This window comes from Stomoxys calcitrans, chromosome 2 (genome assembly GCF_963082655.1).
Source record: "Stomoxys calcitrans chromosome 2, idStoCalc2.1, whole genome shotgun sequence".
NCBI lineage: Eukaryota > Metazoa > Arthropoda > Insecta > Diptera > Muscidae > Stomoxys > Stomoxys calcitrans.
The window spans coordinates 116897667-116919413 of record NC_081553.1 but is presented as its reverse complement, the minus strand read 5'-3'; the positions used below and the strand labels follow the sequence as shown (position 1 = coordinate 116919413).

The window sequence follows — 21747 nt, the reverse complement described above, 5'->3', positions numbered from 1 at the left end:
CAGCGAGCTGCTCAAATGCAAACAGCATGCCTATGTCAAGGGAAGGTCGGTGGAGACTGCCCTGCACGAGGTTGTGCCTAAAATAGAAGAATCCTTCGATGCCAAAACCTGAAATCGAGGGGGCTTTTAACAATGTGCGGAGCGACACACTGATCCAATCCTTAGACCAGTACCGGGTGGACCCGGAGACTGGATAAACCATATGCTAAGGAACAGGTGGATAAATTGTTGTCCCATGGCATAAATATAAGGGAGAAAAAAAGGCACAAGGCACGCCACAGGGGGGCATTTTACCACCATAAATGACCTATTGTATCACCATAAATGACCTATTTTAACACCATAAATGACCTATTACGACCACCATAAATGACCTATTATGACCACCATTAATGACCTATTACGGATGAGGTATTTGAGCCCGTCTGCTACGCAGACGATGTTATAATACTTCTAAGGGGTGAGGATATGAACCAGCTATGTAGAAGAGCCGAAAGGGTCTTGCATATGGTATATGGCTAGACTAGACCCAGAGAAGAAGAGAAGACTGAAATATGCCTGTTCACGAGGAAGACGAAGGTGGGCGAATTTAACGCATCACGTTTTTCCAGTAACACGATTTTGATATCTGACAGGGTCAAGTACTTAGGTGTGATCTTGGACAGGAAATTGAATTGGAAGTGTCACGTTCAGGAGCGTACTGAGAAAGCTTACAGATGTTGGGCACAATGTACATGGGCCGTAGGCTCGAAATGGGGCCTGAATCCTAGGATAGTCCACTGGCTCTACAGGAGCGTGATTAGATCAATACCTACTTACGCCTCATTAGTTTGGAGGACAGCTATAGAGAAAAAGTTCAATATACAATAGGTTCCATACAACAGGTTCAGAGAACATGTTGTCTTGGCATAGGCGGAACATTGAGGACCACGCCCACTAGGGCACTGGAGACTATTCTAGATATTCGACCCATTGACATACAAATTAAGTGTGAGGCAGCCACTGCGGCCATGAGACTTAAGGCGATGGGAGAATGGATTGAGGATGGAAGCAGCTCATACCATCGCGGTATAATCGAGGCGACGATAGGGAACCTGGAAGGAAGGGAAGAGATTTCCGATCAGATACCTGAGATGAACCTTGAGGTCGAGTGTGAGGCACTACTGCCAGCGGCACAGTCTTGGATTGACTGAACTTTAGTATTACCATTTGGAAGATCATGTTACACGGATGGATCAAAGCTAGAGGACAGAGTGGGCCTGGTGGTCTTCATTGAGGACACAGGGACTGAGATCTGTTTTAGACTGCCTGGCCATAATACGGTTGTGCAGGCGGAGATCAGGGCGATCACGGAATGTGTAAAGTGGTGTGGTGCTAACGCGAGGACGTTGAGTGTGAACATCTTTACCGACAGTAAAATTGAAAAAAGGGCAATACCAACCAGAGAAGGGTAAGGTCACTAACAGTCTTAAAGTGTAAGAAGGAGATTAGTGCCTTCTCAGAGGATGGCAAAATTCGCATCGTTTGGGGCCATAACGCAGTAAGGGGGAACGAAAAGGTAGATGATTTGGCGGTGAAGTCCAGAGTATTGCCATCAATAAACTTGGTTAACCCGAAACCTTTCGGGTCGATGCGGTCTGAGATAAAGGAGTAGGCAACGAATGCGCATGCAACATTGTGGAATAGCGAAACGGTCGGCAGAACAGCGAAAATCCTATGGGGGAGGATACAGATCGTAAGAAGTCGAGGCTATTACTGAAATGAAATAAGATAGAGATCAGTATAGCTATTGGAGTCATATCGGGACACATAGGACTACGAGCTCACTTATGGAAAATCGGTGCGGCAAGTGATATCATGTGTAGGGCATGCGGGGAAGATGATGAGACGTTGGAGCATTTCCTTTATCACTGCCTGGCTTTCGCGTCTAACAGGTGGGGACACAATACCAGCCATGCACCAATTTAGGGAAGTGGCATGGAGAACAATAAAAGATTTTGTAAGTAGCACGGAATTCTGAACTTAGATTTTCTTGCAATTCTTATGATACCGAAAGCTATAATGACCTTCTTCCTACTTCCTTTCAGTAGAAGCCTCGTTTTCTCAAGATCCGGATTTCGTCCACAATTTCGCGTTCGTAGCCCCTGATCTTAACTTGGACTGCGTCGACCCGAAAGGCTTCGAGATAATCAAGTTTATTGATAACAGTTCTCAGGCCTTCACAGCCAATCAATCGAAAACTCAACTGCAGTTTGAAGTCGGCATCAAATATTCCTGCTCAATCAATTAGGCGAGGCGAGACTTTGTGCCAATCAGTTGGATGAATCAGAAAGTGTACACTGACGTTAATGGGGGATATGACAATTGTACCCCAAAAAGGGAAGAATGGAATCCATTATTTTTAAATTTTAGGTTGCAATCGATTGAATTGCTTGCATGGGAATTGGCAATTATTGTAAAAGTCAAATAATAGAGAATAATGTTAAAAATAGATTTGGAAACAAAGGTTCATGGAAGAGATATTGACCTACAGATGGAAGTGGGTGTTGATCTCTGTGGTCTCCCAACACTCACATATGCTAATTGCATAGGGTGTTGCTTAAGTATCACAAAAATGAGCCGCATTCCCGGGAGCCTAGACAAGTCGTGTGGATAGAGGCAAAGTGAAGGTAGTGAACATGAGAGTCTAGCCATCTTTCGTTACAGAACGTATACCTAATCAACAGATCCTTGGATCTATGTCCAAGGATCTTTTGATTAGTTAATTTATTTTCAGGAACTTTTCAATAACCAAATCTTTCCGCTTCACATAATTCTCATGGCCATTAATCTCAAGTCCACTTTGGAGAAAAAGCAACTAAAGTAATTTTAGGAAATAAACACTTTTGGGACACAGACTATAAGACTAATGCCACAGTGATAGAGAAACTGATATCAGGAGTTGCATACGATACTACCCAGATAATACTACCTACCTACGAATACTTCTGCAACTTCTAGATGCTTAAGAACAAAAGACGAATATCCCTTTATATGGGAGATTTATTCATATCCGGCTTATTTGTAATCTCCGACGACCTACATCAATAAGAAATATCTGCGCGAAGTTCAAGTCGTAAATCAGCATTAAGAGGTATTACACAGGTAAATTTTTAGCTAATTTTATAGGAAAAAAAAACTTTATATATTTTTTTTTTGAGGTTTATTGTGTGCAGCGATTTACTGAACCTCTTAATTGCCTACAAAATTCCTTTTTAGCCTCATTCAATTCATTTGGCAAATACTTTTTGGGTTCTGCTTTCTACATGAGCAGATATGAAAAATTTTACCGCATATTGTTTTGGTTTATGCAGCAGACCAAACACCAGATGAAAATCCCCATTAGGCAGATATGGAGGGAACACTTCTTCGTCATAATAAAAGTTTCTAACGGAATAGTTTTTATTCTACAAAGTAAACCAAAAATTGGCATATTACTTAACCAAATGCTCCAAGCGTACTCTCACCTTTAGGAAGGGACATTTGGGTGGAATATCAGGCATATATCTTTTTAGTAATAGCATAACGACGTTTATATACGGATTGCCATTTTTCATACTCTTAGCTAGAAATGCGCAAGCGCTCACTGTGACATTGTACAAGCGTTGACCGTTGCCATTGGGTTTGCCCACTTTCAGCCAGTTGACGATATTTAAGGTGTGCACATCTTCCCGATAAGCAAATGAGCCATTAATTTTTTTCCGACCATTAGTTACGATTAATTTCAAATCCATATGTGCAATAATTTTGGGATTAATTTCATAGCGAAAGGAGTCGATTTCTATAATATAGGGACGCTGATTGCATTGCCATAAAATATTATGTTAAAAAAATTAGTTTTATTCTAAAAAATATTAAACATACCAAACTAGAAATGGTCTGATATATGCAGCAGACTATGAAGATACGCACAGTGGCGGTCAGAAAGGCCAACATGTTTGCTACAATTCCAATCTCAAACTAAACTCGTATTTTAAATTGTAGCCAATTTAATGACAATATATAAAAACCCCTTATTAAATTGCTTTTAAATAGATAAATATATTTTTTTATAAAATAAGTCAACAGGGGGAAATAATGTATTTTTGGGAATGCTATTGTTATTGGCTACATGACTTATCTATAAATAATATTTGCGTTGTTTCATATATGCTAGCGCTCTTACCGTTAAACGTTGTGGAATTTTTTTTTTGCATTCCAGAACGTTTTATCTTTCAATAAATATGTTGCTTTCTACGTCTTTTAGTTTTGTCATTCCGATTGAATGATGACACCATATGTTTTCTATTTTACACGCCTACCAACAATGTCATTAAAAGACGGCGATAACAGACAGGGATAAGCCAAGTCGCTTTTTAAGAATTTTTCTCTATACAACCTAAGCGAGAAATCCGCTCAACGGATAAGAAAAAAACACTTTTATTGTGTACTAGCCGAACCGGGCCCGCTCCGCTGTGCCTTCTTTAACTCTCTCAAATATATTTGGGGTGGGGCAAATTCGCCCTGAATGTGGATATCGAATTTATGCCACTATAGCCCATGTCCGCCTTTGACGCTGAACGCCTGCGTTCGCATACTGGCGAGAACTTCGAAAAAAATGTAAAGCGCTGGTTATTCCCTCTTAATGTTGGTGATATTTGCGAGGTCTCATGCCATGCATGGTCATGTAAAAAATTCTCCCCATTCGGACTCGGCTATAAAAAAGTCCCTTATCATTGAGTTTAAACTTGTATCGGAAAGCTTTCACTGATGTGTGAGAAGTGTGCCCCTTCGCTGTTCCTGGCAAAATTTTAACTCCACTCCCAAATACGATTCTTTTGAGTCCTATATTATCGAATTGGTAAATATTTCTGATTAAGAGAGGGTGGGGTGGACCCCAAGGACTTTGTCCCGAAAATGAGTATCAATTTCCCGAAAATCAATCCATTTTAAAATCAAATAGCTTTTATATAATATGGAGGTGTTTTCGGGTGGGGCAGTTCCCCAAACACATGGCTCTTCAATTGGATATCAAATTCGTTTTATTCTCTCAAGCTCCTTTCATTTGAGCTCTATATTTTTGTGATTGGTCTATATATCCATTTGGCGGGTTTTGGACGGCCCCCGACCTCAACAATAGAAATGTTTTGTGAGAGTGCAAAAAATATTTCGAACGAATCGCGTCATCAATCTCCGAGATCTTTTTTAGGGGAGGGATGGCACTTAGACATTTTGACTCAAATGTGGGTATCAAATTCGTGCTGCACTCCCAAATCCATTTAATGTGAGCCCCATATTACCATGTACGGTAAATATGAACTGTTTGGAGGGTATTTTGGGGTTGGGGCTGCCACCGGCACTTTGTCCTGAAAATAGATATCAAATTCGTTCCTTACTCCCAAATACCGTTGATTTGAGCTCCATATTGCTATAATCAGAAATTAAGTTCAGTTTAGGGGGTGCTTTGGGGCGTACCCCCAAACACTTGGCTCCAAAATTGTATAACAGATTCGTTTTCTACTCTCAAATACCAGATTCGTAATCTACTCCCAAATACCTTTCATTTGAGGTCCACGTTGACATGAACGTCCAATAAGTCTGTTTGGGTTATTTGTGGGTTTTGGGGCGGCCCGATTGCCATTTAATATCATATTCGTATTCTATTTCCCAATACCTTTCATATGATACCCATATTGTCCCGATCGATCCATTTTTGATTTTGGGTGGGGTTTTTAGGTAATGGGGGATGGTCCGCCCCCTTCCGAAATCAATAAATTATAAAGCCTATTTCTCCTTCCTGACCATATTCGCAATCTACTCCCGAATACCTTTCATTTGAGTTCCATATTGTCATAATCGTCCAAAAAACCTATTTAAAGAGGTTTTGGGTTTGGGGCCCTACGACATATTTCCTCATTTTGGCATGATCGGTTCAGATTTGGATATAGCTGTCATATAGGCCGATCTCTCGATATAAGTTTTTGGGCCCATAAAAGGAGCTTTTACTGTCCGATGTCTTCGAAATTTGGAACAGTGAGTAAAGTTAAGCACCTCGACATATTTCTCCAATTTGGCCTAGATCGATCTAGATTTACATATAACTGCCATATAGACCGATCTCTCGATTTAAGGTTTTGGGCCCATAAAAGGCGCATTTATTGTCCTATGTCGCCGAAATTTGGGACAGTGAGTTGTTTTAGGCTCTTCGACATTTTTCGGCAACTTGGCCCAAATCGGACCAAATTTAGATATAGCTGCCATATAGACCAATATCTCGGTTTAAAGTCTTGGCCCAATAAAAGGCGCATTTATACTCAGATTTCACTGAAATTTGACCCAGTGACTTATGTTAGGGTTTTCAACATCCGTATCGTTTATGGTTCAGATTGGTTTATTTTTAGATATAGCTACTGTATTTATTAGTATTTGGTACAAATCGGAACATATTTCGATATAACTGCCATGGGACATGAGGTATGCAATTTTTACCGGATTTTGATGAAAGGTGGTTTACATATATAAACCCGAGGTGGTGGGTAACCAACGCCTTTACTTGCTAGTTAATGAAAGATAATAAGATAACACTTTTATATATTTGTAAGGATTTTTGAACACTATACAGCAAAAGAAAAATTTGAAAATAGGACCACAAATATAGCTTTGGGAGCCCGAACAATTTTTCGCAATTTTAAAGAAGCTCAGTTTGGCTTAATGAGTTTGGCTTAATTCGTTATTAGTCAGGTAAAACTTCACATGTGCTTCACGAATCAACATTTCATCCACAAAAAATAACTGTTTGGTGCGGTTTACATGCCGGTGACATCATTGGGCCATACTTCTTCGTGGACGATGTCAATCGTCACGTTAACGTGAATGGACAACACTACCGCGCCATGTTCAGTGATTATTATACCCACCACCAAAGGATAGGGGATAGTCATTTAGTCATTTAGTCATTCCCTTTTGCAACACATGGAAATATCAATATTCCGAATCTTCAAAGTATATACGAATATTTCGGATTGTCGTAGATTTTTAAGATGATCTAACGATGTCCGTGTTTCTGTCCGTCCGTCTGTTGTAAACACTCAACAGCCTTCAAAAATTGAGATATTGAGCTGAAATTTGGCACAGATACGTCTTTTTGTTGCACGCAGGTTACGTTTTTGAACGGGCCAAATCGGATCATATTTGGATACATATAGACCGAACTGCCGATAAAGTGCCTAATGGCCATAACGGCCTTATTTTTGATCGATTTCACAGAAATTTGAAACAGTGGGTAGTCCGATTTGACCCAAATATGGTTCAGATTGGACTATATTTAGATATAGCTGCCATGTAGACTGATCTGATAGATAGTGGGTCTAAAACCCATAAAAGCTTTTTTTCTTATCTGATTTCGCTGAAATTTGAAACAGTGAGTTATTTAAGGCCTCTCAATATCCGTCTTAAATATGGTTCAGATCGGATTGTATTTAAATATAGCTATCATGCAGCCCATAAAAGCTGCATTTATTACCCGATTTAGTCGAAATTTGAAATAGTGAGTTATTTTAAGCCTCCCGATATCCCACCTCAATATGAATCAGATCAGACTATACTGATTGATATAGCTAAGGGGTCTCCTCTTTAAAGACGAGTCTGAACGGCGTGCCGCAGTGCGACACATCTTTGGAGGGAAGTTTTACATGGCATAGTACCTCACAAATGTTGTCAGCATTAGGAGGGGAAAACCACCGCTAAAAATATGTTCCCAGGCGATCAGCGTCATAGGCGGACATGCTAAACTTTGTGCTACGTTGATAGAGTTATAATGAAATAGGATGATTATTATCTCCTTTGTGGTCGGAATCCAAAGTTCGACCCGGCCGAACTTAACACGTTTTTACTTGTTTAAATTTATACAATCGTATATTGTCCGGTTGCAGACCATAGGGTAATCTGTTTCTATTATAAACAGAACACAAAAAAAATCCGTTTTTAAAGTTAGGCAGAAAAATGTGTTTTTCTTTTAATTTATTTAAACAGATTAGTAAAGGGTGATTTTTGGCAACACTGGTTTAAACAGCTCACGCACGTTTCGTGTGTTGTTCCACTGTCAAACATCTTCAGTTTGATCTATAATTTAACCATGAATCGCTTTACAAACGATTACCGCTTGCAAAATATTGAATTTTATTATCAAAATGCATTCTCTGTTAAGAAAGTTCATCGCGCACTAATTTTTGCTAATTATAACTTCCACCATAGGATGGGGGTATACTAATTTCGTCATTCTGTTTCTAACTCCTCAAAATATTCGTCTAAGACCCCATAAAGTATATATATTCTTGATCGTCATGACATTTTAAGTCGATTTATTATCCGATTTGGTTTAAATTTTGTACAAGGGCTTCTCTCATGACCTTTAACATACGTGTCGAATAAGGCATGAATCGGTTTATAGCCTAATACATCTCCCCTATAAACCGATCACCCTACTTTACCTCTTCAGCTGAGCGCAATTCTTACTAGATTTGGCTGAAATTTTACACAATGACTTCTACTATGATCTCCAATATTCAGTTCAATTATGGTCCTAAATGAACCACAACTTGATATTATTCCAATAACATAGCAATTCTTTTCTTTTATCCTTTGTTTGCCTAAAAAGAAATACCGTGGCAAGAACTCGACAAGTGCGATCCTTAGTAGAGGGTATATAAGATTCGGCCCGGCCGATCTTAGCACGCTTTTACTTGTTTTGTTTTCTCATTTTTGGCTCAATGGGTACTTAAATAAGCAGAACGGCCAATTCTTAAGTGAAGATCAGCCAGAAGCATTGCAACAGCAACCAATGCATCCAAAAAAAGTCACAATTTGATGCGGTTTATGAGCTGGTGGCATCATTGGACCGTACTTCTTAAAAGATGATGATGCGAATCGGAAAGTAACTGTGAATGGTGAGCGCTTTCGTGAGATGATATACAACTTTTTTTTGCCCAAAATGTAAGAGCTAGACTTGCATGACATGTGGTTTCAACAAAACGATGCTACATGACACATGATGATGCCACACATGACGATGCCGCATGACAATAAGTCCATTGTTACGCGAGGGCACGCGTACCAATGAACTTATTGAGAAGCGAGTTCGGTGAACATTTTACTTCACGTTCGGGACCGGTAAATTGGCCGCGTATATCGTGCGATTTAACGTCTTTAGCCTATTTTTTGTGAGGCTATTTTAAAGCTGATGTCTTTGTAGACAAGCCAGCTTCAATTCACGCATTGCAAGACAAAGTTGAAGCATTTATTCGTGAGATACCGGCCGAAATATTGGAAAGTGTTTGCCTAAATTGGACTAAGCGGATGGACCATTTGAGTTGCAGTCACGGTCAACATTCGCATGAAATAATCTTCAAACATAAAATTATATGGACTGTACTATTGATTTAAATTAGGATTTTATGCATTTTTCTGAATTTCATGTGTTTTATTTTGAAAATTTTTCCTAAAGCTCTTAAAAAATCACCCTTAATGTTATTTTGTTACAATTACTTGTAAATTACTGGGTACTTTCATTATCCACATGTCTTATTGACTTATTTTGAAACAATTTTTGTATAGAAAAAAAAAACTATAAAAACTAAAACTAAATTGCCAAATAAATGATTAAAAATCTAAAAATCTTTTTTTTTATTTTTTTTTTTCAAAGCTTTGATAATATGTTAATTTTTGTTGCATAGTGTAATAAACTTTGTAATATATGTATGGGTATTCATACCTAAAATTGTCTATATTGGTTATTTAACTAATGAAGAACATTTAAAGCCTAATTTGTAACATTTGTTATCTCACTATACAACGAAAATAGATCACAAATCACTTACCTTCGGGGAAGGTACCACAGAGAAAGTATTCATAATCCGATCGGGATATTCTTCGCGGATTTTCGAAATCAGCAAAGTACCCATACCGGAACCGGTGCCGCCACCCAATGAGTGGGCCAATTGGAAACCTTGAAGGCAATCACAGCCTTCGGATTCCTTGCGTACAACATCGAGTACGGTTTCAATTAACTCGGCGCCTTCAGTGTAGTGGCCCTTGGCCCAATTGTTGCCTTCATGAAAATACATGAAAAATGTTGATGGTTAGTTGATAATTCGAATATTATACACAAAAGTGAGCTTAAAAATACATTGGCATTATTCTAATTAGCTTACCGGCTCCTGATTGACCGAAAACAAAGTTATCTGGCCTAAATAAATTGCCATAAGGTGATTGACGCACTGAGTCCATGGTGCCTGGCTCCAAATCAATCAATACGGCACGTGGCACATACTTGTTGTTGTTGGCCTCATTGTAGTAGACGTTGACACGTTCCAATTGCATATCATTTTCGCCATAGTACATGCCATTGGGATCGATGCCATGTTCATCGGAAATAACTTCCCAGAACTATAAGTAAAAAAAAAAAACATTGATTAATACAAAATGTTAAGAGTACAAGTAAAACATTGTACATATCAAACATAAAAATTTGAACTACACTCGGGTAAAATCAAAGCGCCTTCTTTTACTTTATATGGGACAACATTTTTCCTTTCAATATTTATTAAAGAGCTTTTAGTGTAATACCATGCTACGAAAATAGTATATCGCTTGACTAACAGTTTGGCAATATAAGTGCCTTTATCTGAATCCCATATGATCTTTATTGGTATACGAATTTAAGTTTAGATGTAAGGTGTACTCAATCTTAAAATACTTTATTTCAGTCCGATATTCTCATGATGTTTGATTTAGGGGTGTTTAGGGGGGTGAGGTGGTCCCCCAGACACTAGGCCTTGAAAAATATCAGCATCGTGCTCTTCTCTCAAATACCATTTATTTATTGGTTTGCCCAAAAAGTAATTGCGGATTTTTCATATAGTCGGCGTTGACAAATTTTTTCACAGCTTGTGACTCTGTAATTGCATTCTTTCTTCTGTCAGTTATCAGCTGTTACTTTTAGCTTGCTTTAGAAAAAAAGTGTAAAAAAAGTATATTTGATTAAAGTTCATTCTAAGTTTTATTAAAAATGCATTTACTTTCTTTTAAAAAATCCGCAATTACTTTTTGGGCAACCCAATAAATCCAATATTGTCATTTGCTGAAGAGAAGTTTACAGGATGAGGCTTCCCCCAAACACATGGCCCCAAAATTGGTTATCAAATTCGTTTTCTAATCTCAAATACCTTTCATTTGAGCCACATATTGGCATGGTCGAAAAATTTTGACCCCTTGGGGGGTGTTTTGGGGAAGGGGTGATGCCCTTAATACATTGTCCTACATTTGGATCTCAAATTCGTATTCTACTCCCAAATACCTTTATTTGAGCTCTATATTGCGATGGTCAGTAAAAAATTGCTATTTGTGGGGTATTTTGGAAAAGGGGTAGACCCCAAGAAATTGGTTCCGAAAGTGGGTATCAATTCTTGCTCAGCCCCCCAATACCTTTCATTTAAGACCCACCTTGGCATGGTCGGTAAATATGACCGTTTAAGGGGTGTTTTGGAGAGTGGGGTTCTCCCCCCAAACACTAAGCCCTGAATATATATCAGCAACGTGTTCTATTCTCATATATCTAAATATCATTTATTTGAACCCCATATCGCCATTGGCCTCAAAATTAGATGTCAAATTCGTTTTCTAATCTCAAATACCATTCATTTAAACCCTTTATTGCAAAAGCCAGCAAATATGTCCGGTTTGGGGTATGGGCCCTAAAAACTATGAATATCGAGCTTCACAGTCATGAAAATCCAAATTGTCTTACTGGGCAAATACGTCCTACTTGGGGGTTGTTATGGTGGCGGAACGTCCCCTAGGTAGTTGGTCCCGAATGTTGATATCAGATTCATGGTCTACTCCCGAATACCCTTCATTTTAACCCCATTTTTCCATAGTCGGCAAACATGACAGGTTTGGGGGATGAGTCCCATTTTTCTATAGTCGGCAAACATGACAGGTTTGGGGGGTGTTTTGGGGGATGGGGCGGCCACTCAGTGACATGGCTTTGAAAATATATATCACATTCCTGTTCTACTCTAAAATACCTCTCATTTCAGCCTCATATTGCAATGGTCAGCAAATACTTCCTATTTGGGTGGTGTTATGGGGGTGGGGTGGCCCCATAGACACTTATCCCGAACAATGGTATCAGATTAGTGCTTTACTTTCAAAGACCTTTCATTTGAGCCCCATATTGCTTTGGTAGTAAATTTGACTTCTTTGGGGGATGTTCTCGGGGACGGGCGGGCTCTCAAACACTTGGTCCCACATCTGAATATCAGATTCGTATTCTACACTCAAATACCTTTTATTTAAGCCCCATTTTGCATGGTCAGTAAAAAAGTATTGTTTGGGGGGTGTTTTGGGGAAGGGTTGGACCCCCAGAACCTTGGTCCCACATTTGGATATCAGATTTGTATTTTATTCGCAAATGCCTTTCATTTGAGTCCCATATTGCCACGGTCGGTAAATGTGTCCGATTTAGGGGTGTTTTGGGAGTTGGGGTGGTCCCCCAAGGACTTTGTGCGACAATTAGATATCAGATACGTTTTCTAATCTTAAATACCTTTCATTTGAGACCCATATTGTCATGATTGGTGTATATATATATTTGGTTGATTTGGGGGTGGGGCGCCCCCCTAGGTGCCCTATTCGAAATTTGGATACCAAATTTTGTTTGGAGGTTACTATAAGAGGGCAGACAAAATTTCACTTTAATCGCACCACCCATCTCCGAGATCTGACGTTTCTGCAAATAAGAGTAAGGGGGAGGGTCCGCCCACCCTTCAGATAACAAAAAAATGTAGTACCCTATTTTCAACATGGGATCATTGTGCACCATCTGTAAAAATTTAAAGAAAATTGGCTTCTTGAGCCTCTAGAGGGCGCAATTATTATCCAATTTGGCTAAAATTTTGTACAACAGCTTCTTCCATGACCTTCAAAATACGTGTCAAATATGATTTGAATCGGTCTGTAGCCTGATATAAACCGATCTCTCTTTTTTACTTTTTGAGTCCCTAAAAGACGCTAACCTCTAGAGGCCACTGTAGCGCAGAGATTAGCATGTCCGCCTACGATGCTGAACGTCTGGGTTCGAATCCTGGCGAAGCCATCAGAAAGAATTTTCAGCCGTGGTTTTCCCCTCCTAATGCTGGCAACATTTGTGAGGTACTATGCCATGTAAAATTTCTCTCCAAAGTGGTGTCACACAGCGGCACGCCGTTTGGACTAGGCTATAAAAAGGAGGCCCCATATCATTGAGCTCAAAAACTTGTATCGGACTGCACTCATTGATATGTGAGAAGTTTGCCCCTGTTCCTTGGTGGAATGTTCATGAGCAAAATTTGCAATTTGCAAAAGACGCAAGTCTTATTCGAATTGGCAGAAATGTTATAGAATGACTTCTACTATGGTCTCCAACATTCAATTCGATTATGGTCCGAATCGAACCATAACTTGATGTAGCTTTAATTGCATAGCAATTATTTTCTTTTATCCTTTGTTGTCCTATAGAGATACCGGGAAAAGAACTCGCCAAATGCCATGAGATTGCCCAGACCCACTCTGTACATTAGCTTCGATCCATCCGTGTAGCATGAACTTTCAGATGACAATACGAAAGTTTCGTAAATCCAAGACCTTCCCATTGGCAGCAATGTCTCGCATACGATCTCAAGTGTGATCGCAGTTAACCGGCCTGAATACTCTTTCAATCTTTCATTGATTATCCCTATGGTACCTGTTTCTATCCTGTTGCTATTCCCCCATCACCTTAAGTCTCATAGCCGCAGTGGCTTCCTTATACCTAATCTGTATGTCTATGGGCCGGATATATAGAATAGTCATTAGTGCCCTATTAGGCGTCCTAATGTTGCATCGTCGACCACCAAACTACTTAGTAGTAAGTAATTATTGGTCTAGTCACGTACCTGCAAAGCCAGTGAACTATTATGGGATTCATGGTCCATTTTGGATTTACGGCCCTTACACATAGTGCTGAACATCTGTGATCCTTCTCAATAAGGTCCTGAATGTTGCACGTGAACTGGCAGATTTCAGTCTTCTACCCAGAGAGGTGGGTGGAAACTAGTTCTAGTTCAGTTTTATGCTATCTCTAAAATCCTTTCGGCATTCCTGCATAGATGAATCGGAACACTATTTTTTAAAAATTTTATAACATAGTCTGCGTAGCAGACTGGTATAAATTCCTCTTTAGTCAGGATGTAATTCGCTGGGTGTCCTACTTTAGTTATTCTTCACCATAGGCGGGCGTCTAAGACCTATTCGTGATGGTCATGACATTTTAAGTCGATCTAGCCATGTCCGTCCGAACGTGTAGGTTGGTTGTGATTGTAAATGGGCCATATCGGTTCATGTTATGATATAGCTGCCATATAGAACGATCTAAGATCTTGACTTCTTGAGCCTCTAGATGGCGCAATTTTCATCCGATTTGTCTGAAATTTTGTATAAGGTGTTATGATTTCCAACAACTGTAGTAAGTATGGTTTAGATCGGTCTTTAACCCGATATAGCTGTCATATAAACCCATCTGGGGTCTTGACTTCTTAAGCCTATAGAGGGCGCAATTATTCTTCGATTTGGCTGAAATTTTGCATGACGTGTTTCAATATGACTTTTAACAACTGTGCTATGTGTGGTTCAAATCAGTCACTAGAGGGCGCTTATCTTATCCGACTTGGCTGACATTTTGCAGGACGTGTTTCAATATGACTTTAAATAAATGTGCTAGGAATGGTACAATTCAGTCCATAACCTGATATAGCTGCCTCAAGAGGGCGCAATTATCATAGTAATTTATATTTGATTTATTTTGAAGAAATTGAATAGAATACTGATTGAGGCTTAAAACTTAAATAAGTAAGGACTCAGTTTTTGATTTAAAATAGAATAGGCCAGCCTTCTTTACAATAAAAAAAAAATTATTCTAAATTTTTATCCAATTGCAAGCCAAAAAGATGTGTGCGTGTGTTTAAAAAAAAAACTGCCCCAGAGGATTATGACTTAATAATTATACAACCCATCACTCAGGTGGTGCAGTTCATTGATCAAAGACATCACTTGCAGATGGTTTTTGATGTGTTGCTAACCGAATGTTCAAAAGAAACTTTGGGCCATTGAGTCCATGCGCCTCAATGAGGTCTGTTAGACATTGTTGGTATGCTTGTTACAGTGCATCATAATCTAATCTTTCGATGGAAAAACATTACGTTTATTTTTATAACATTTCAAAACCATGTTTTTCGACGCAAGACCACTTTTCCAATCATTCGCTTTGGTTAAGTATTTTTTTTTTTTATTTTGTGTAAGTGCGGAGGGGCGAAATGTTAATTGTGGGAACTTTGCAATATGTGCTTTTGTTCATGACACCGAAACCCCTAAGCAATGCATTAACATGAAGCAGGATATTGTTAGTGGTAGTGGTAGCGGCATCCGTATCCGCATCCCCATCTCGCCCATGGAAGCACATCGATTTCCAATGATGTTTGCCTCCCCCCTGCTTTTATTTAATTTTTTTTCTTTTAATTTCTTTTTTTTGGTCTTGTAAACATTTTATGTTTCGTTTTAATTGGAACCCCATGTGGAAAACACAAAAACAACAAACAGGTATAGGTATTGCGAACAACAACAACACGAAAAAGAGTGCATTGATTTTGTATGATTTTATGCATGAATAAATTAAAATGATGGATTTTCAGGTAATCATGCCAAAGGCGATCAGATATTCAATGAGCTTTACCCTGTTGTCCTACGCCTCCATATTGCCAAACATCATGCCTTCGTTTGGCCCCCCACCCCACCTCACTTATTCAGATTAGCTGATATTTATGCTTTTTAATTTCAGTTTAGTTGTTTTTCCCCACTGCTCAGTGATTTTGAGTAACCACTGGGGGATTGAAATAAGTTAAATGCAAATTTCTGCTCTACGTAATGGGAATTATTCAAAGCCTTGGCAAATTAAATGAGGAAAAAAAGTTGGTCGAACATTGAAAAACAAAAAAATTGTTCATTGAGGAGTGGGGGGATACTGTGATGATATGATCCTATAAACTACTATTAATAAATACAATTATAATATTTGTACACACAGAATGGGATCAGTACAACATGGGTGTCAAATGAAATGTGTTTAAGAGTAGAATACGAATTTCATGTAAAACTTGGTCCCAAGTATCTGGACAGACGTCCTACCCTCAACAAACCCCCTAAATGGACATGCCAGTGTTCAACGATACAAATTGGATCTCAAATGAAATTTTTATACCCACCACGGTATACTTATCTAGTTGTTCCGTTTGTAATACCTCGATATAATGATATGGGACCCCTTAAAGCATATATATATTCTGGATAGTCTCGACATTCTGATTCGATCTAGCTATGCTCGTCCGTCCGTCTGTCGAAATCACGATAACGGTCGAACGCATAAAGCCGCAGATACTCAATATTGATGAAGGTCGTTGGGGATTGCAAATGGGCCATATAGGTTCAGATTTAGATATAGTTCCCATATAAACCGATCCCCGATTTGACTTCTTGAGCCCTTGGAGGCCGCAATTTTTGTCCGATTTGGCTCAAATTCCATGTTCTGTCATAACTTCCATGTTATAACATGGATATATAACACCATGCGGTGTTTTGTTATAACTTCTAACAACTATGCTAAGTACGGTCCAAATCGGTATATAACCTGATTAAGCTCCCATATAAACCGATCTCCCGATTTGACTTCTTGAGTCCTTGAAGGCCGCAATTTTTGTCCAATATGGCTGAAATTTTGCATATAGTATTCTGTTATGACTTCCAACAGATGTGCTGAGTAGGGTTCGAATAGGTCTATCACCTGATATAGCTCCCATATAAACCGATCTCCCGATTTGACTTCTTGAGCCCTTGAAGGCCGCAATTTTTGTCCAATATGGCTGAAATTTTGCATGTAGTATTCTGTTATGACTTCCAACAGATGTGCTAAGTAGGGTTCGAATGGGTCTATCACCTGATATAGCTCCCATATAAACCGATCTCCCGATTTGACTTCATGAGCCCAATTTTTGTCCGATTTGGCTGAAATTTTGCATGCGGTGTTCTGTTATGACAACAACTGTGTAAAGAACGGTCCGAATCGATCTATAGCTTAATGTAGCTCCCATATAAGCCAATCTCCCGATTTGACTTCTTGCGCCCGTACAAGCCGCAATTTGCGTCCGATTTAGCTGATTTTGGCATGCGGTGTTATATTATGACTTTATGAGGTTGCCCCGCCCCCAAAGGAGAACCGTTACAAATCTGAATCTGATATCGAAATTTGGGACAAATCCATGGAACCTTTGACTTCAAAAAACCCTTCAAAAGGACATGTGGACAAAATATTCGATAAAGGTCTTTAATAGTAGATCAAGTATAACTTTTGAACTCTAATTTGGGGTAATGCTGACATGTGAAAGACTTGTGGGTCTTTAAAATGTTAGATAATAAATAAGAAAAACGAATCAATTGCTGTGGATTTGAGAAGGACCCAGATCCGACAATATCTCTATCATCTGGACACCAGCTTATTTTTAAGAATAGTAGATTTCCAAAAGCCATTGTAGGGTGTAGCGAAACGCACCGGGCCAACTAGTATTTATTTAAAACCGATACTACACATTTGATATCTTACACTGAAAAGTTGTCCCGAAATGACAGATTTTCCTTATTCGTAGGATGTTAGCAATGAAAACAAGCCAAAGAACCAAAAGTTTGAAATAAAGATGTTATCTTTTAATTTTATTTCCTATTAACTAACAGATACGACCATCCGTTTCAAGTTTTGATCGCTGATTCATTCTTATTTTAATTCATAGTTGACTTTACTTCATAGATAAATTATTATTTTTTGAAAAATTCATTTGTTCAAAAAAGACGCTCCCAAGGCTATTTTGCGTCTTACATACAGTACACCGTTGCCTTGTTCCAAGGTCAATTAAGAAACTAATCCCAAGGTCACTTTATTTTGAACTAGCCGAACCGGGCCCGCTCCGCTGCGCCTTTTGTAACTCTCTAATATCTTTTGAGGATGGGGACACTTCGTCCTGATTGCGGATATCGAATTCGTGCCATTATAGCCCATGACGCTGAACGCGTTCGAATCCTCGCGAGAACATCGGACAAAGCGGTGGTTATCCCCTCTTAATGTTTGTCATTTAAAAAATGTTCCCCAACAAGGTGTCGCACTGCGGGACCCCGTTCGGACTCGGCTATGAAAAAAGGTCCCTAATGTGGAAGAAGTTTGACACTGATCGATTCCTGGTGTTTTTAAAATTAGGATAATGGGAAGTGTTCTTTAGGGGAGGGATGGCACCTCAGATATTTCGACCTAAATATGGATATCAAATTCGTGCTGCACTTCCAAATTCCATTAGTTTGAGTCCCATATTGCCATGGCCGGTAAACATGAACCGTTTGGAGGGTGTTCTGGGGCTGGGGCGGCCCCCGGCACTTTGAACTGAATCAAGAATACATCAAATTCGTTCTTTATCCCCAACGGAAATGAAGTTCAGTTTAGGAGGTGCTTTAGGGCGTACCCCAAAACACTTGGCCCCAAAATTGGATATGGAATTCGTGTTCTACTCTCAAATACCTTTCATTTGAGTCCCATATTGTTATAATGGGTCAAATAACCCATTTGACGTATCTTTAGGAGGAAAAGCGCCACCTAGACTTGAACGCAAATTTTAATGTCATATTCATTATCTATTCCCAAATACCATTCATTAGAGTCCCATATAGCCATGGTCGGCTAATATGCCAATTTGGGGGTATTTGGAGGTGGGCGACCTCCCATTTCTTGGACCTAATGTTTTATGCCATATTTGTGATCTATCCCTGTAATTTGAGTCCCATATTGCCATGGCCGGTAAAAATGAACCGTTTGGAGGGTGTTTTGTAGCTGGGGCGGTCACCGGCACTTTGTACTGAAAATAAATACCAAATTCGTTCTTTATTCCCAACGAAAATGAAGTTCAGTTTAGGGGGTGCTTTGGGGCCTTACTCAAAACACTTGGCTCCAAAATTGGATATAAAATTCGTGTTCTACTCCCAAAAAACCCTTCATTTGAGTCCCATATTGTCATAATGGGTCAAATAACACATTTGACGTATCTTTAGGAGGAAAAGCGCCACCTAGACTTGAACGCAAATTTTAATGTCATATTCACAATCTATTCCCAAGTACTTTTCATTAGAGTCCCATATAGCCATGGTCGGCCAATATGCCCATTTGGGGGTATTTGGAGGTGGGCGACCTCCCATCACTAGGACCTAATGTTTTATGCCATATTTGTAATCTACTTCCTAAAACTTTTCATTTGAGTCCCATATTGACATGAACTTCGAATATAGAGGAGTTTTGGGGTTGGGGAGGCCCGCTGCTTACTTGAACCCAAATTTTAATACCATATTCATTTTCTGGTCTCCAATACCTTTCATTTGATATCCTTGTTGTGCCCATCAGACCACTTTCGGATATGGGAGGCGTTTTTGGGGTAAAAATTATATAGCCTATGTTTTCATACAGACCAACGTACACAATCAATGAAAATTTTAAGAAAATCGGTTCAGCCAAGTACCATATAGTCATATTGGATCTAATGGCGTTTTTTAGGGGTGGCGTGACCCCCTAAACTTCGATTTGATTTTGTATGCCAGATTCGAAATCTACTCCCGAATACCTTTCATTTGAGCCCCATATTGAAATGAACATCCAATATGTCTGTTTGGGGGAGTTTTGGGGTTAGGGCGACCCGATGGGTACTAAGACTCAAATTTTAATGCCATATTCGTATTTTACTCTCCAATACCTTTCATTTGATATCTTTATTGTCCCTATCGGTCCACTTTTGATTTTGGGTTGTGTTTTTGGCATAAGGAGGAGGGTCCGTCCCCCTTCCGATATCGAAAAATTATATATACTTTGTTTCCTTCCAGAGCCATCTACACAATATGTGAAAATTTCGAGAAAATTGGTTCTGCCGTTTTTCAGTCTATACGGAACAAACAAACCGAGTCCCAAATATCAGTGATTAGCTAATGTGCCAATTTTGATCGTTTTTGTGGGGGTGGGTAGACCTCCTTTATTCTTCGACATAAACTTGTATGCCAGATTCGTTATCTACTCCCGCATACATTTGATACCCATATTGTCCTCATCGTTCCACTTTTGATTATGGGTGGTGTTTTTAGGGTAATGGGGGAGGGTCCGCCCCCTTCCGTTATCGACAAATTGTAACTCATATTCCTACTTCGTGACCATATTCGTAATCTACTCCCAAACCTTTCATTTGAGTCCCATATTGTCATGATCGTGTAATAAACCTATTTTAAGGAGTTTTGGGGCTGGAGCGGCCCCCCAGGTACTTGGACCCAACTTTTTTTTATGAAATTCGTACTCCACTCTTGAATACATTGAATACATTGTTCTGGTCGGTCCACTTTTAATTTTGGGTATAACTTTCGGGGTAAGGGGGAGGGTCCGCCCTCCTCCTGATATCAAAAAATTATGTAGCCTATGTTTCCTTCCAGACCAACTTACTCAATCTGTGAAAATTTGAAGGTAATCCTCTCCATCGCATACAAGATACTCCTGAGCGTACTGCGCAAAAGATTAAAACTTTATGTCAGTGAGATAATTGGGTCCTATCAATGCGGCTTTAGGCCTGGTAAATCCACCCTACACCAGATATTCCCACTGCGCCAAGTGCTGGAAAAGACCCGACATGGACAAATCAACACCTACCATCTCTTTGTTGACTACAAAAGCCGCCTTCGATACTTCTTAACGTTCAAAGGTATTTCAGGCCATATCTGAGTTCGGTATCTCTGGAAAATTAATAAGACTCTGCAGGATGACACTTGCTAATACAGAAGAATAGGAAAGAATTTCTCCGAACCATTTAATACCAAACGAGGTTTCAGACAAGGAGACAGCCTATCGTGCCTTTAATATCCTGTTGGAGAAGATTATACGAGATGCAGATGTGAAAATATATGGCGCACTAATCACAAGAGAACACATGCTGCTCGCCTATGCCGACGAAATCGTCATCATAGGTCGGTCACCTGAAATAGTAACTGCAGCCTTTGAATGAATCGAAAGAGAATCAGTGCAAATGGGTCTGGCAGTAAATGGAATAGATAAATAAATCGAAATGGATGGTATCAACTCCCAAAACGCCCTGAACTACTAAAAATTGGTCTATACATTGCTTCCTTCTGAAACTGACTTACATACATGGAAATGTACCCTTCATGCTAGAAATAGACAGACATAAAAGCCTTCCAAAACTGTCTAAGCCTTAGATAACATCTTGATTGTATAAACTGGGTTTTATATTTTGGTTGTAACCTTACCAGACTGCCTTGTTATTGCAGACCCAATCTTGTAACTGCTACATTCATTCAAATTTCAAACATTTTTGTTTTAGTCTACATTTGAGTATATGTCTAAGGTCAGATTGTTATAAAGCTTAAGGTTTCGTTGTAATTTTTTAAATTTTTTTTCTCAAAAAAAAAAAAAAAAAAAAAAAAATCAAACTAAAATAGGCTCTATTGCGCTAGTCCCCACTTTCTAAATGGCATTGACAAAGTTTGCATAGCTTTTGCAAACACCAAACTTTTTCGGTTGGTATC

At 39.2% G+C, this 21747-nt stretch overlaps 1 protein-coding gene across 2 annotated transcripts in view; it reads right to left on the bottom strand.

Annotated features, from left to right (window-relative positions):
- Positions 1–21747, bottom strand: part of LOC106081982 (tubulin beta chain) — a 265225-nt gene that overhangs the window by 101887 nt on the left and 141591 nt on the right. For both annotated transcript variants that reach the window (XM_013244268.2, XM_013244266.2), the window contains exons 2-3: positions 10227–10461; positions 9894–10123 (exon numbers count right to left, since the gene is read on the bottom strand). In XM_013244268.2, the coding sequence (XP_013099722.1) occupies positions 9894–10123; positions 10227–10461 (465 nt within the window). The remainder of the gene's footprint in view (positions 1–9893; positions 10124–10226; positions 10462–21747) is intronic.